We start from the raw sequence: 16,226 nt of genomic DNA, 5'->3' as shown, positions 1-16,226 counted from the left end.
TGTAAATAAAAACAGCCTTTATTCGAGAGTGCAACACTTAATTTTAACTGAAAAAGTTATTAATAACCAGGGTAGAAATGGGGGAAAATGGCATACTGCTGAAATGGAGCAACCAACCCAAATGACCAAGGCAGCCAGACGATAGAAGGCCCACTGTGGATGGGGATAGGGATCCCGGGAACCCCTCGTAGAGCAGCAAGATGGGGAAAACTGTGACAGGACTTAACTAGGTGGAAGGCAGGCTGGGGTCCCCCAGCTCGAACTAGGACGACGACGTCTCGTTAAAAGCCAACGCCAGGTGGGAACAAAAAACGATAAAATTAGGAGCAAAAAGAGGAGCTGAGCTGGGCTGGAACGCATTGCAGTTTTCTCTTCCTTTTTTTTTATATATATATTTTTTTTAGATCCCCATCGTCGTACGGTAGCATACTTTATGGCGGCGTCGCTGTTAATGAAGCAGGAAATATGCGTCAGCATCAATATGAAAGCCCGGCTGGCTGGCTGTTTGTATTTGAAAGCTAGCTGGGACCACCGGACAAGTCAAGGTGTCCGGATAAACGCTGCATGTGCAGATAATACTCCGTAGATACATATATCTATATGTATATACCGATGGAAATTGAACCAACTTGACAGGAAAGAAGGCAGCAGCAGCAGCATTCGCCTAACCAACCCACTCACCTGTCAAATGCGTGTGCATATGCAATTGATTGGAAACTGCTGGCAGCCCAAAAAAGTAGGCAATTCGAATCAACTCAATCAAGGCTAATTGAAAGACAAATTGTCGTTTTATTTGTAAAATAATATGTCCAATGTTGCAACATTGTCAACAGAAGGTTAAAGCGTTCAATTAAAATGACAACAACTTGACTTTTCCGAATTATTAAACATGGCATTGAGTGTTTTATAAAAAGGATCTGATATGTAGTATCTTTCTCCTGCTATGCACAGTAAATTAAATTTCCAATATTTAAGGCATTAAAATGTTCAGCCAATAGATTGATTTTACACTCGAGCGAAGGCTAAACTGCACAAATTAATTAAATAAATTTTCCACCCCTGGCCCAGGGAGACAAACTATCTGCTTTGCACTCTCTTTCTCTGTCTCAGCAGGTGGAAGACCTTAAAGATATAAATTAACCCACCTAAACCGAGTGGAGTCGAAGTTGGGATTCGAGTTTGAGGCGCTTTGCTGAAAGAAAGTTTAATGACTACCATAAAATTTGTTGACTCTGCTTGTACAGACATACAAAAGTACTGTGCTTCGGTGTGCCATCCAAAAGGCCAGGATGTGGATGGTGGGAAATTGTGGAAAATGTTGGGAAATGGGGCGGCAGGATGGAGGAGGTGGAGGAGGACACTCGGTGAGGTAAAGCGACTGTGGCTATGGTCGTTAGTCTATGGCGCCCATTTGATAATAAATCCTGTCCAACACACACACACCCCGGAGTCACACTCCGAGGAAAGCAGACCTGGCTTTGTTTATGCACTGCCCAACAAAATGGGGATAATTCATCCCCCCCACTCACAACTTACTATACTGCCCACTCTAGCTATCTGCTTACTCTTCGCTGTGGAAATACCCTTGTCAAAGGTGTTATAATTTACAAGGACATTTTAAAGCGAAAAGATTGATGATATTGAAAGAACACTTAGTTCCAATATATAAACCAGCTCTAAGAAATTTATCGGGCTTAAGGATGGGGGAAACATCAAAACGCGAATTCTTTAGCATTTGAAAATAAAAATTTTATTTGTGTTTATAGTTATAATTCTTTTCTTATGCTAATGCTTACACAACACCGAGATTTCCTTAAAATAATTTAAACTAAAAAGCATCAAAACGCGAATTCTTTAGGATATGAAAATAAAACTTTTGTATTTCTAAATCTATTTTTAATACCAATGCTAACACAACACTGTTGCTTCTTTAAAAATAAATTGAGCGTACAAAAATTAAAGAACATCAAAACGCGAATTCTTTAGAACTCGTATACTTATAGTTTTATATTATCGATATAACCTTTCCATATGTATTAATTGAAAGTTGAGATGGTGTTTGAATTTATTAGATTTCTGCGGATTTTCCTATGTACATCTTTTACAAAAGAGGTTATCATGGATCATGGGTATTCCAAGCTTCGGTCAACCCGTAATGGTCTATCCGGATTCCTTTTTTTTTCTATTTTCACCTCTCCAGTTGGCGGCTTAGTGGCGGCGTCTCTGCTTGTAGTTTCCATAGGGGAGTTAAGTAGACTTTTGTGTTATAAATTAGGCGTGCCAATGTGTGCAGTGACTGCCTTTTGCTTTCCTTGGTGATATCCTTGCCCACTCTTGCCATCCCAACGTCATCATCTTGTGCTCTCGGTTCTCGGCCCCTGTATATTGCAGTCACCTTCTCCCTCGGCTGGTAGTTAGTCTAAATATGCATATGAATATGAAATTAGTCGCATGTGTTCGTCGGTTCGTTTCTGACTTGGTCTTCCATCCAGCCTTCGTCTTTCGTCCTTCGTCCTTCGTCCTGTTTTCATCCTGCGCCTGGCCCCCTGAATTGAATTGAATTTTCTATGCCAAGAGCTTGTGTCTTGTGTGTTGTGTGTTGTTCCATTGCCTGTGTCGGGGGGCTATGGGGTTTGCTTTCTGGGGGACTCTCCTCCTCCGCTCGGTAAAAAGGAATTCCATGCGTAATTTAATGTTTGTGCATGTTGTTAAATGATTCACGATGAGCAGGCTGCAGTAGCCATGAATGAAGTGAACCTGATTCCTGTTTAGGATCATCAAAACGAAACCCAAACAAAAACTTTTCTTGTGGGGGGAATACTTTTACCTTTTATAGGGAACTCAAATATGTATATTAACTAACTAAGATTTAACGAAACAACCAAAAACATATTCGGATTTCTTTTTGTAACAAGTTAAAAGTGGCTTAACTTTTTGATCAACACTTGTAGCTGAAACTTTTCTTAACATAGAAAAATGCCCTCTTACTCTTAAAAAAAACTTATGAGAAACGAACCCAGACGATTTTTGTTCTGTTGTTTTTTTTCAACACCCCCAAAAACGATTTAAATGTTAATAGAGCAGCGAACCCAATGGAAAACGGCAAACAAATAAGAATTTATAACGTCGCGAATTGTGCTAAACTCTTGCAAGGAAAATGGAAGTGCCATTGGGGAGTTGGGGGACTGCTCTTCCGAAAACATATTTGCATAAAATTCATAACATATGCCCTCCAACACAGGCGTCAGAGGTGCCTTTGAGTGTGAACTCGACTCGCTTGGAGCCTGCACTGGGAATCAAATCTACTGACTAAAATATAAAGAATGCTATTATTTAATGTCAAAACAACTAGGTTATCAAAAAAAAGTGGTATATTTTTATACAATTCCCAAGATTAAAACTGCGAGTGATTGAATACAATCAGTAAGAATCCGTCCGATTTTTCCTCAGTGTTTATATGACTTTGGGCTCGAGACTTTTCGGTTGTCACAGTATTTGCTGTACAAAATAAAGAAAGTAAATAAATAGACATGTGTGAAAAGTTCGATGAAACAGGAGTGGCTATTCGACAAAGAATACAAAAGAAAGGCATTAGGAATACAATTTAATTTCTTATTTGCAAAATTTATACAACATTTCTATGTAAACCCTATTTTAAGAGGAAAAAATAGGAGGTGAAGCTAAAACTAAAGTCAAATAAAAAATTTAAATCTATCTTCTAGAAATATTATTTTAAGAGTATATATTAGTTCAAAAAGTTGTTCCCCTACTTAGATAGTCCTTCATCCTGAATATTATTTATTTTTATTAGATTATTCAACCATAACCAAATACGTTTGTATTTTCGCAACCTGTTTAAGCCTCAGATTAGTACCGCTTGCGTACTATTTGAATGCTCTGTGAAAATAATTTATAAAAGCCACCAATGGAATTGCAATTCCCAGGCTCTAGAGCAAAAGTCAAAATGCAAATATACAAAAAGCCGAAACGCACAAACTGAAACACACACACAGAAAAGGACAAATTATAGTAGCTTTAGATTAAATGGACGCACATTAAAGCGGCCACAGAGGATGAGGAAGGTTTTCGGATGGGTTTTCGGGTGGTTCGGTGGATGAGTTCGGTGGTTTTGCCCTGAACTGTGGACTGTCAGCCCTACCATATACACATATAAATTAAGCAATAGCCGGAAACCAAAAAGGCGGCCCAGCAGAAAAGCCAGCATCAGAAAGTTTGTCAAGCTTTTTCTTTACCCCTCTACCATTTATTTTCGGTGACGTGCATAAACTATTTGCAAGCACTGTTCTTGTTGTTTTGGGGGTGTGGGGGTTGGAAAAGTTCTTTGCGAAATAAAATAATTAAATGTTTGTCTCTCTGACTGCTGTTCGCTGGGCTCTCCTTCAGTTGAGATGTTAACAAAATTTATAAGACAAATAAATTGTAGCTGCAGAAACACAAAAAAGTGAATGCCGCCCAAAAGCCAACAGATTTGTGACTCTACACTCACTCACTCATTCTGTCCCCTTTTTCAAACTGGGCAAAAAGGGAAAAAGGGTCATCTGGGTGCGTCTGTCGCTTGTGACCAGAAAATTAGTTTAACTGACACGTTTTCCATTCATAAATAAAAAGTACTTTTTCTCTTACAAACAAAAAAAAAAACTTGAAGAGTATGTATCAAAGAAAAGGGTGTTTAGGGTGTAATTGGAAATGCAAAGAAAATATGTTTATACTACAGAAAGCGGTAGAAAGAATGGTATGGGACAAGAACTCAGAAGAGGCCATTTCTTAATTGGTGTTAAAGATCCTAAAGAGTTTTCATTCTCTCAAATTTTGGCAAAACAAAATGAATATTATATTTCTTTATATATTTTTTTTTTACTTCCATGTAATAATGTAAACAATTATATTTGTTTTATAAGTTCATCTTTCAATTTTTGCTTTTTTACCTGAAGGCTTATAGACAACGTCTTCAGCCCTTTTTAAATTTGAGGCTCTTTCTCTAAGGCTACCTAGCCAGTCTAGTTCAAGTTGCAATTTTTCCATAAGAATACGCCCAAAAGGACATCGTCTCGGGTTAAGTGAATCTAAGCGCTGCACTCCAAGCCAAGCCAAGCAGATGCCACAGTTCCTTGGTTCCTCGGCTCTCGGCTTCCAGTTCTTGTGGCAAGTTCTCCAAATGGCGGCGACAACTGAGGACTAAGGACTGAGGACACAGGATCTGACGCGCGTCGCCCATAATCCTCGCAGTCATATGTGGGTGGTTCGGGTGGTTGGGTTTCCGTTTGCATAATGAGAAGGCGAGTGACATTCACTGCTGCCTGATACAAGTACTTATGTGTAGTACTTAGGGTGGACCCAAGTACAGAAGCTTAAATTCTTAACTTGTAAAAACTGTATCTTTAATTGGATCAAAACGATTTTTGGGATCTGCTTGTATTTGAAAGAACTGTTATTAAGAAAAAATATTAAAACTGTTTTAATTATGTTATTTTTTAAAACTTAACAAGTTATTAAGCTCCACCCCAGAGCACTTGTGCGTTCCTCTGTTGGTGGAGATTCCATGCGGCTTTAGTTCTTAGAACTTTTCATACTTAAACATGTACAAAACAAGGGTATATTAATTTTTATAAATGTTTGAACCCTCAAATCTCTGTTAAAAATATTGAATTTTAAGAAATTTCTTTAGATTTTACATTTCAGATATTAAGGTTTTATTATTATACTTAGTTTTATTTTTGTAGGGCATTAGCAAGTCGATTCTTTCTTGGGTATTTTTTTTTACAATCTTAAGTGCCCTGAGAAGTAGGCAACTAATTTTGTTCTCTTTTCTCTGCTCTTCTTTCAGGTACTGCAACTTTATTTTTTCTACTCATACATACACAAACACACCCACACTTTTAGCAACGTACTCAAGCAATAAAAGACTATAGAAGATACGATCAAAATCCCCCAACAAACAAATCAAATTCAGCATTTACGAGAAAAGTCTGCGCGTAGAAGAAAAAAAAAACGAAACGAAAAAAACAAACAAACAAACAAACAGGAAAGCAACAACGATAGTGCTTGTCAAACTGCAGGATTCCAAAATGTTGCAGGCGCAAAAACAAAAGCAAAGCAAGAGAAGCAACAACAACAAGAGCGGCAACAGCAACAACAACTGCAATTGCGATTGCAATAACAACAGCAACAACAACAAAGCGACGTTTCAACGTCGCAAAATTACAACGATAACATAAGCGAGCAATCGAGCGAGATAGATAGATAGAGCGAGTAGGAAAGAGAGGAGAAGATTAGTTGCACAGTCACACACCCAAAGTCCCCATCCACCCCCACCCTCCCATCCTTTGGCTGTGTGCGTGTGTCTGTCTGCCTGTCTGTCTGTGTGTGTGTGTGCCCTCTCAGCTGAGGATAATTTAATTATTTTATTTGTACTAAGCGCGCGTTATGGCACAGCAGCAGCAACAACAACTACAACAGCAACACCACACCAACAACAGCAGCAACAACAACAACAGCATTCTCCTCCTTCAGCAACAGCAGCCCCAACAACAACAACAACAACTAGATCAACTACAGCAATACAATAACAACTTGTATAGCCAAAATTATAAGTAAGTTTTTAGAGTCACTGCATTGTCTGTATTTCTGTCTGTCTGTCCTCGTCTCCGTCTCTCCCTCTCTCTTGTGTCGCTCTTCATACACACATACCATACCTCTGTCATATATATTTGTTGTGTTCTCAAGCATGTCTGCACCACTACCACTGCCACCACCACTACAACTAGACAGACTGAAAAACCAGACAAAATCAAATGCAAACATTTGCACAATTTAAACGTCCCCCGCTTCCCCTTAAAAACAAAAAAAAAATAGGAAAGCCAAGCTTTTCAAAGCCATCAAACTGTGCTTGCGTGCGTGTGCATGTCTAACCGTTGACACCTATCCGTATGCTTGTCAAACTGTTGACACCTAACAACACCCATGTCCACAAGGATGGGTCAAATATTGACAACGCAACTGGGTTGAGGGATGAAGGTTCATTCCCTTAATGTTATAAAGGTGTCAGAAAATGCATTGAAAAAATATTATGTAAGAAAAGAAAGTGTTTTAATAATGTGTATTTTAAATTGCGTAATTGATTCAATCGTTCGAGTTTATTATAAAGTTTGTAGTAAAATAAAATATAATAATAATAATAAACTAACACTTATAGCAAGAAATAGGAAGATCAAATGCGATTACTAACCTAAGGTCGCTTTTGCCCCACCCTAAGCTTATAAGCAATACATTTGAGCCAGGGTCTTAAGTGGAAAACATTTTATTCAATCGATCGAGTAAAATTTAAGTAATATATTTACTTATTATAGGATGGTTCATCATTATGCATTAAGACGACCACCGAAAATTAAAATTATATTTAAGAATAATAGCCATACCCATTTTTCTAAACAAAGAGAGGATACTAACAAAATTTCTTTAAGTATCAGCCGAAAAATGCTTTTTGCCCATTTGAACCTAGGAACCCAAGCACGCAATGCATGACAAACTGTTTGTCCTGGGCGAAACCTCTAAAAATTTCAGCTGTTTGTACGCCTCATGTTTGTTGTTGTTGTTGTATTACCTGTGATGTTTGTTTGCTGTTCCAATTTATGTTGTTACTGTTACTGCAACCCAAAAAAAAAAATAAAACAATGGATAACAAAAATCAAAGAAAAATTAAACAAAATAAAAGGCAGTAATATCCTTTTTACCATATTAAAATAATCATTCTAAATATTTTTTGCAGCATGGAGGAGTACGAGCGGCGAAAAAGACGTGAGCGTGAGAAAATCGAACGACAGCAGGGCATACAGATCGACGATCGGGAGACTAGTCTATTCGCGGAGCCACGGCGGCTGACCGAGGGAGATGCGGAGATTACCGCCGCCCTGGGCGAGTTCGTCGAGGCGCGGGTGTACATCAATAACCAGACGGTGGGGATCAGTCGAAGTGCGCCCGGCGCAGGCAATCCGCGCCTGCAGGCGCCACTGCCGCCGCCAGGTGCCTTCAACCTGGGACATTCACCCTCCTCCGCATCCGCATCCGCCAACGCCTCCTCCTCAGCAGCAGGGTCCAATTCCGCATCGGCAGGCTCATCGCTGCCCGGCCAGCAGCAGCAGCAACAGCAACATCAGCACTACCAGCAACAACAGCGACCGCCGACATATCTAAAGCAGGCGGACAACAAGCCGCCGTACAATGGTCGCGGTGGCTATCCGGGGCAGCCCATGAAGAACGACATACCGTCGAGTAGTGGCATGGCCCCGCCCCGCGGTCCGCCCAGATCCAGTTCAAGCAACAGTTTGAGCAACTCGTCCAGCGCCACAAACAACAATGCCAGCGGCGGCGGCGGCGGCGGAATCCCGGCCAGCAGCACGCCGTTGGGGCCACCACTATCCACCCAGATGCCCAACGGGCGGGAAAAGTCCTTTCTGGGGCCACTACCTCCAGCGCTGCACAATGGGACCGGCGGTCGGTTTGTACCGCCAGCGGCCAGTAAGCGACCTGCAGCGGGTCCACAACAACCCCCACCACCGGAGGTAGGATTATAAAAAAGTTGCTTAAAAAAGTTGTAAACGATGCAGCGGCCCTTAGTAGTAGTACTTATTTCCGATGAAATGCCTAAGAAATCTTTGGAGATTTCAAATGACTCCATTAGGTGTCTTAAAATATCATCTAGTTCCATTTCGATAATTTTTTTTTGAGATTCCTTCACTGCCAGAATGCTGCTGCATCGTTTACAACCTTTAAAAGTTTTGTGATAAGAAACAGGTTGTAAACGATGCAGCGGCTACACGGGTATTACTCATTTCTCATGGAATGCGTAGAGATTTCAAATGACTTCCTATAGGTACATCAAATTGATAATATCTATATATATATATAATAGATCCTTGTTCGTTTTTCTGCTGCTGCATCGTTTACAACCTTTAAAAGTTTTGTGATTTTATATAAACCATTCTTTCTTTTCACTCTCTGCCGCAGATTCTCAACAAGATATTCAGCGATATAGAAAATAACTTCGGGGTGAAAGGTCTCAATCCCATAGCGGCCACGCCGCATGCGCCAACGCGCGAAAACTACAACCTGACGGCACCCAATAAACAAAAATATGCCATCGATATGATCGGCTCACCGCCTTCCTCGGATCCCTCGTCACTTTTCCCGCCCATTGCGCCCATTGCCTCGCCCATCGCCCCGCTGTTAACGACACCGCCACAGGCCAGCCAACTGCCCCTGGGCGGAGCAACAGGTGGGAGGACGTCGGTGATTGAGCCTTTGGCGCCTCTGCATCAACTGCCACCCACTCCGCCCAAGGCAGCCTCCGTGGTCACATCGCCGGCACTGGCCAAGCCGCTTAAAACGGAAAAGAATCACTCGCTGGAGAAGCAAGACTCTTGGTAAGACATCCTCTCAAGGGTATACCTTCATTTCCATACTAATTTGTTATACTTACGCTACTATTTAGCCTGGAAAACGATCTGGAGTTGTCTGAATCAGAGGATGAGCAAAGAAAGAAGGAAGGGTAAGTCAATTTACTAAGAATATTGAAGACCAAACCCAAACCAAATCCCTGATTCTCTTCCAGTCGATCGGCGGGCAACAGCAGCAACAGCTCCGAGTCCGATTCCAGTGAGTCGGGCAGCGAGTCAAGCAGCAAGAACGATCTGCAGCACCATCCCAACCACCAGCAGCAGCAGCAGCATCTTCAACTGCAGCAGCAGCAGCAACAACAACTATCCCTCCAGCAGCCGCAAGTCCTCCAGCAGCAGCAGCAGCAGCATCGGCCCCAACCACTGACGTCCAATGGGGCACAGAATAAGAAGTATCGGCATGAGATCATTGCCCGTGGCAGCAATACAATAACCGGACTGCTTAGCTCCAGTGGATTCGGAAGTGGCAGCGGCGGCAGTGGAGGATCATCCGTTGTCAACTCCAATGCAGTCGTCGGTCCAGGAAGTGGTTCGGGTGGCCCTTTGAGCAGCGGTGGCAGCTCCTCGAACAAGACACCCTCGCCAACGGAGAGCAACAAATGGAATCTGAGTCGGTTTTTCCACAAGCCTGCCAATCAAACGAATTCCGAAAGCGTCTCGCCCGGCAATGTAAGCATGAAGGTGCCAGGCATCCTGCCAGGTGGAGCCCAAATCATACCCGAATCCATTGATGTGACCACGGCGATTGTCAAGAACGAGAAGATCCACGACGATCACATGGCCATGGAGGAGGGCGAGGAGGAGGATGAGGACGAGGAGCAACAATTGCGCTATGGCGGTGGCCTGAGTGTCATACCGGTGGCGGTGAAAAAGGAGGCCATCGATGCTGTTTCGGAGATGGCACTAGGAGCGATACCAAAAATCAAACGAGAGTCAGCGGAGGCGGTAATCTCTGCCCGCCTCTCGGATTCCGGGACCAGCGCCAGTGGCAGCTCCTCGAGCGGCAGTACCAGCTCGGACAGTGCGGCTGGTGGCGAGGTGGTGCCCATGCCCGGTCCTGGGGAAACCCTTCAGCTACCCGGTGTTCCGGCCGCCATCACAACGGTTATGCGAGTGCCACCGACGCAGTCGCAGAAGGCACCTCCGAGCAATAGCGTCACCCTTACGCCCATCCTGCCGCTACCCACGTCGCCCAAGCAGAGGCAAAAGAAGCCGCGAAAGAAAAAGCCTGTTACAAGTGCCCCCATTCTGGACTCCAGCGATGACGATGAGCCACCGCCCAAGCATCCGGGTCTGGATCATTCAGCGGTTTCAGTTCAAACCCAACCTGCGGCGGATACGGTGAAAAAGGGACGTGGACGACCCCGAAAGCAGCAGCAGAGCGGTGGCAGCGGGAACCTGAGTAGTGCATCCGCCGGTAGCAGCTCACAGACGAAAGGTCCCACGCTGACGGCTGCCAAGAAGCCTCTGGCCAAGACACCGCTGGCCATGAGCAGGGCGAGGAAACGTGAACATTCCAGCCAGAGCAGCTCCAACGGCAACACGCCCACCAAGAAGGTGGCCACGCCCGTGCTGGTTGCCGCCGCCGCCCTAAAGCCCACAAGTGTTCATGCTGGCAGCAGTAGCTCCGACGAGGACAGCTCTTCGAGCGGAGGATCCAGTTCGAAATCGAGCAGCTCTACGAGCAGCAGCGACGACACGGAAACCCAGAATACTAACTGTCGGATAGTCAAGCTAAACAAGACTGGCGCTGTGCAAAAGAAGGCGCTGCTGGGCAGCGGGAGCAGTTCGCCAAGCAGCAGTGGCAGCGAGCCGGAAGATCAGGCCAGAAACCAGGCCGGAAGTGGGCAGTCGGTAGCACAACAGTTGCCACCCTACAAGCCGCTTCCGATGAGTCAGCATAGCCAGCAGCTGAGCAGTTCCGAGTGCTCCTCTTCGAGCGGTGGCTGCGGAGGCGGCGGTGGCGGCAGCAGCAGCAGCGGCGAGGAGGATGAGGCACGGCGGGAGAAGGAGCGTGAACGGAAGTCCAAGAGTGACAAGAATAAGATTAACACGCTGACAAGGATCTTCAATCCGAAGGAGGGCGGCGCCAAGAAGCAGGGTCAGGTTGTGATCGTTGACCTGCAGGAGGAGCAGCAGCAGGGCAAGTTGGATGCGGCGGCACAGCCACCACAGGTACCAACGGCTGCCGCTGCCACCATTATGGCCAAGCCCCGGATGACGCCCACCCAGCAGCAGCAACTGGGCGCCGGTCTGGCCTCTCCAGCGCGGACAACGACGCCGCATCTCACCTCCCTCATATGCAAGATCGATCTTAGCAAGCTCTCGCGAGAGCGCATCATGCGACTCAAGAAACTCACGCCCGCCCAGCAAAATGGCCATCTGACGCCCAAGGATCAGGCGACGAATACGGGTTATGTGCCCAATGGCTATGCCGGTGGTGACACGAATTCCGCGACCAAGGTCAAGCACGAGCATCCGGTGAAACCGGAGCCCGAGGTGGACGCCGGCTATGAGTCGAAATTCAAGCCCGGCAATGTGAAGCAGGAGTTCCAGCTGAAGCAGGAGCGCGACCGGGACAGGGAGCGAGAACGGGAGCGGGAACGAGAACGTGAGCGAGAACGGGAGCGTGAGCAGCCTCCTCCTGGTCGCCGGCGGAAGCGCAGCTCCAGCTCCAGTTCCAGTCCGTACAAGGAAAAGAAACGGAAAAAGGAAAAGGGCGATCAGATACAGATGGGCAAGGAACTGCTACCGGTGCCCGTGCTTCTGCCCTCCAACAACCACGAGCGAATGCCCAATCACGATCGTTTATCCTACGACAAGCTGCAGTTGCTACACGAAGATGCCGCTGCAGCGGCAGCTGCTGGTGGCGATGTCTCCGCTGCGAATGGCAGTCCGACCAAAAAGCTGCTGGCCATGTCACCACTACCACCTCCGCCAACGGTGACCGTGGCGCCCGCCACCTGCAACGAGGCTGTGCAGACGACACCGCCCTCGGCCACGACAGCCTCTGCCACAGCGGTCTCGGTTGCAAGGGCTCCTCTGCCAGAGCCTTCCCCGCGTCTCATCTACCGCTCCTACTTTGATCGCGATATGGAGCACACCAGCGACGATCCTAGGTAATTCCCCTAATATCATTTCTGAGTTACAGATATTAAAATCATTCTTTTATCTCGTAGAAAAAACAATCAATTCCTGCAGGAGGCCATCAATCGAAAGCATGCCGCCGACTCGGAGCGCGACTCCTTCAACCAGGTTACCTTGTATCTGGAGGCCGTTGTCTACTTCCTGCTGACCGCCGACGCTATGGAGCGTTGCAGCTCCGAGCAGGCCACCAATACCATGTACAAGGACACCCTGTCGCTAATTAAGTGAGTAAAGTGTGCCAACCTTTGTGCGCCCACGATTAAGGGAGTCGGAATCAGGAGCAGGCTTAAACATTAATCTCTTATCAACTTGCAGATTTATCTCCACTAAGTTTCGTCCTTATCAACAGTCAACGAACGGGCAGCACGAAACGCACAACAAAGTGGCCATTCTCAGGTGGGTCCTTACTTAAGCTCTGTTTATTACTAAAAACAATTATTATAATCAATCGGAAATCTTAAAAAAGAAACCAAAATTAGGGTAAAATACTAAAATTGAATCGGAACAATACTTGGTTTTCTGTTAATGTAATCCATAATCCAGAAAACAAGAAATCATGGTTATATTAAATGCTAATAATCTTGTTCCTTCTTTCTATATCCTTTCAACAGTTTGCGCTGCCAGTCGTTGATATCGCTGAAGCTTTATAAGCTACGGAGGGCCAATTGTCGCGCCATCATTGCCAATATCTCGGAATTCTTTCGCGTTGGCAGGGGTGACATTGTCAACGGCAACACGCCTTCCTCCATATCACCATCGAACTCGGTAGGCTCACAGGTAGGTCCCCCAAGCAACTGAAGTTTTAAAGATCCCTATTACATTTATATTCTTTGCAGGGCTCCGGTTCGAATACGCCGCCAGGCAAAATAGTGCCTCAAGATATACACAATCAGCTGTGCAAGCAGAATGAGTATCTGAGTTATGTGAATGGTGCTCACGATTTGTGGGATCAAGCCGATCGTTTGGTGCGCACAGGCAATCATATAGGTGAGTTAAAAATAGGAAACTTTAACCCATGATTTTTTTATCAATAATACATCTGTATTTCCATCTTTTAGATTTCTTCCGCAAACTGGATCACGAGAACGGCCCGCTAACGCTGCATAGCACCATGCACGAGGTGTTCCGGTATGTTCAGGCGGGCCTCAAGACGCTCAGGGATGCCGTGTCGCATCCGACGCATCAGTCGCAGTAGCGACAGCGGCAACATCAACCGCAAATGCAGCGGAAACGGAAACGAAGACGGAGTCGGCGACGGAAACGGAAACACCACCAAACGTGTCTAAATGAAAGTCAGGCCAAATTAGCAACTATTATCTACTACAAGCTACTAATTTAGTTAGTCAACAAAATGAAAAGGAGTTACGAAAGAGAAGAAATCGAAACCAACAACCTTCCAACAGAACGAAGATAACCACAACAACAACAACAGAAACAAAAAACAACAAGAAATGATTTGTTATTAATGTATAATTTTTATATGTATGTATTTTGTATATGCACACCATTTACTTATTTCCTTATGCTCAATTTTCAATTGTTTTAAGCATGTTAAGCTTTATATTTATGCCTAGTTTTAATTGATATTACCACAAACAAAAAACAACAACAAACACACATTAAAAGTTATATTAGCTATACGTCTAGTCTGTAAGCTCAAAACAAAAAAAAAAACAAATAACCAGCCCCCTTTCCCAATCCCCCGCCCCCCAAAAAACACAAACATTTTAGTTGAATTTTGTTTTCGTATGCGTAAAGTAAAAAAGGAGGAACGGCTTTTTAAATTGTTTAAGTTTTAGTTAATTTTGCTTTGCAGCAGCCTTGGTAAAGAAAAATGTTAGCAAATATACACATATATATTATCGCCTATATACAGAAAAGTTATAGTTATAAATTCTTTGTAATATTTCAATATGAATTATGTTTAATGCAACTATTTTATTAATTTTAAATTAATTTTTTAAAAAGCAATCACAACACGTTTTTAGAACAAAATACATGAATGAAAACAATATATATTTCAAATATATATTTATATATATATGGAAATGTATCCCTTTGTTTGGTTTTATTTGTTTCACACCATCTCCAACCTGTCCCCGAACATACTCGATGTAATTCATAATGGGTGCCTCAAAACTCTCACACAGACGCAACAACTAATAGTGCATTAGTAGACTTAAACGAGTTAAAAATCAATCGAAATAGACTTGCCCATGAAATAGATATATAAGCTGTACATATAGCCGCCGATATACAAGAAATACATATATTTTTAAATGCCAAAAACAAAAGTGAATGCTGTAAACTACTTTAAGCCGATTTCAATCAGCAGAATATGGGATATGATGGGGTCGGGATGGTAGAGATATGGAATATTATGGACAGCATTTTCTTGTTGACTCTTTTTTGGCAGATACGAAATCGAAAAAAAACTACGAAAATCAAAGCGAAAATGTAACGAAAAACAAAACGGAAAGCAAACCAAAATAAATGAAAATTATTTAATTATTATTAATAATGGTTCTGGGGAAACAAGGCGTTCGCATTCAACAAATGAAACCGAAAACAAACCTTTAAATTATAGACAAATTTTAAGTTACCACTAAAGAATGCCGATGGAGGAGAATGTGCGCAATTTTATTGTGCAATGCAACTAAGTGTAATTATTATAAATTGATACACATACATATGTATTGTTAATTATTAAAACGCTGTAAATAAAACAATTACTTAGAGAGGAACACACGGACACACACATGCATATAATTAAATTACAACTAATTAAATGCCTAATTATATATACTTACTTATATATATATTTTTATATATATACACGATGAATTAAACTAAACGACGTAGAAATTATAGTTAAATTTTTTCAAAATGACAAGATTAACTTGCAGCAATAAGCAAACGACAACAACAACAAACAAAAAACAGCAACAACAACAACAACAAACGAAACGCGCCTAGTAATAGTTAATAATTATATTTTGTTAAGCGTTATTGTAGTGAAACAAAGCAAAACCGACAGATCGAACAGCAAAACCAACAGAATTAAGTTTTAAGCTGGACTTTGGGAGGAAAAAGCGAGGCGAAAACCAAAATGAATGCTAGACAGCAAGTTGTTCATTGACAAAAAACTAGAAGTAAATATATATTTTGTACAAATATAATTAAATTCAGCCGCAGCTAAAACCAAGTACACTTATTAAAGTTTAAGCAACAACAAACAGAAACAACCAATTTAATATGCAATTACCGTAACAGTAGTTGATAAATCAAACGAATAAAACATCAAAAATTGTAACATTTACATATCTTCCTATCGTTTTATTTTCCTGTGCTCTTAAATTGAAAATAATTTTAGATATTTTTTAACTTCAAATCACTTTTTATTTGTACTTGTTAACTGGGGAGAGAATACAGCGAATTGGAAAGTAGTCTTTCATTCAGGGGAATTCATCCAAGGGAATTTTAGAAAGATTAACTAGGAAATTAATTATAATCATTTGAATTCGTTTTATAAATCGGTAAATACTCCAACTGCTTATCGAACAGTGTTGGTAAGCCACCAAAAAATATACTGCAGCGCTGCCAACT

At 42.9% G+C, this 16,226-nt stretch overlaps 1 protein-coding gene across 2 annotated transcripts in view; it reads left to right on the top strand.

Moving 5' to 3' along the window:
- The window catches only part of LOC119548856 (AF4/FMR2 family member lilli), a 77,171-nt gene extending 61,232 nt beyond the window's left edge, over positions 1-15,939 (top strand). Inside the window, exons 1-10 of one of the 2 annotated variants that reach the window (XM_037856482.1) lie at positions 5,851-6,611; positions 7,787-8,579; positions 9,025-9,440; positions 9,509-9,565; positions 9,629-12,592; positions 12,653-12,844; positions 12,936-13,016; positions 13,232-13,397; positions 13,457-13,607; positions 13,679-15,939. In XM_037856482.1, the coding sequence (XP_037712410.1) occupies positions 6,445-6,611; positions 7,787-8,579; positions 9,025-9,440; positions 9,509-9,565; positions 9,629-12,592; positions 12,653-12,844; positions 12,936-13,016; positions 13,232-13,397; positions 13,457-13,607; positions 13,679-13,815 (5,124 nt within the window). In that variant the 5' untranslated portion in view covers positions 5,851-6,444 and the 3' untranslated portion in view covers positions 13,816-15,939. Of the gene's footprint in view, positions 1-5,850; positions 6,612-7,786; positions 8,580-9,024; positions 9,441-9,508; positions 9,566-9,628; positions 12,593-12,652; positions 12,845-12,935; positions 13,017-13,231; positions 13,398-13,456; positions 13,608-13,678 lie in introns of those variants that run through there. The other variant, XM_037856483.1, reaches the window with a different exon arrangement.
- The last annotated feature ends 287 nt before the right edge of the window (positions 15,940-16,226 follow it).

The sequence above is a fragment of the Drosophila subpulchrella genome, chromosome 2L, assembly GCF_014743375.2.
Source record: "Drosophila subpulchrella strain 33 F10 #4 breed RU33 chromosome 2L, RU_Dsub_v1.1 Primary Assembly, whole genome shotgun sequence".
Taxonomy (NCBI): Eukaryota; Metazoa; Arthropoda; class Insecta; order Diptera; family Drosophilidae; genus Drosophila; species Drosophila subpulchrella.
The sequence above is the reverse complement of the archived record's forward strand: the minus strand, read 5'-3'. Positions and strand labels throughout refer to the sequence as shown.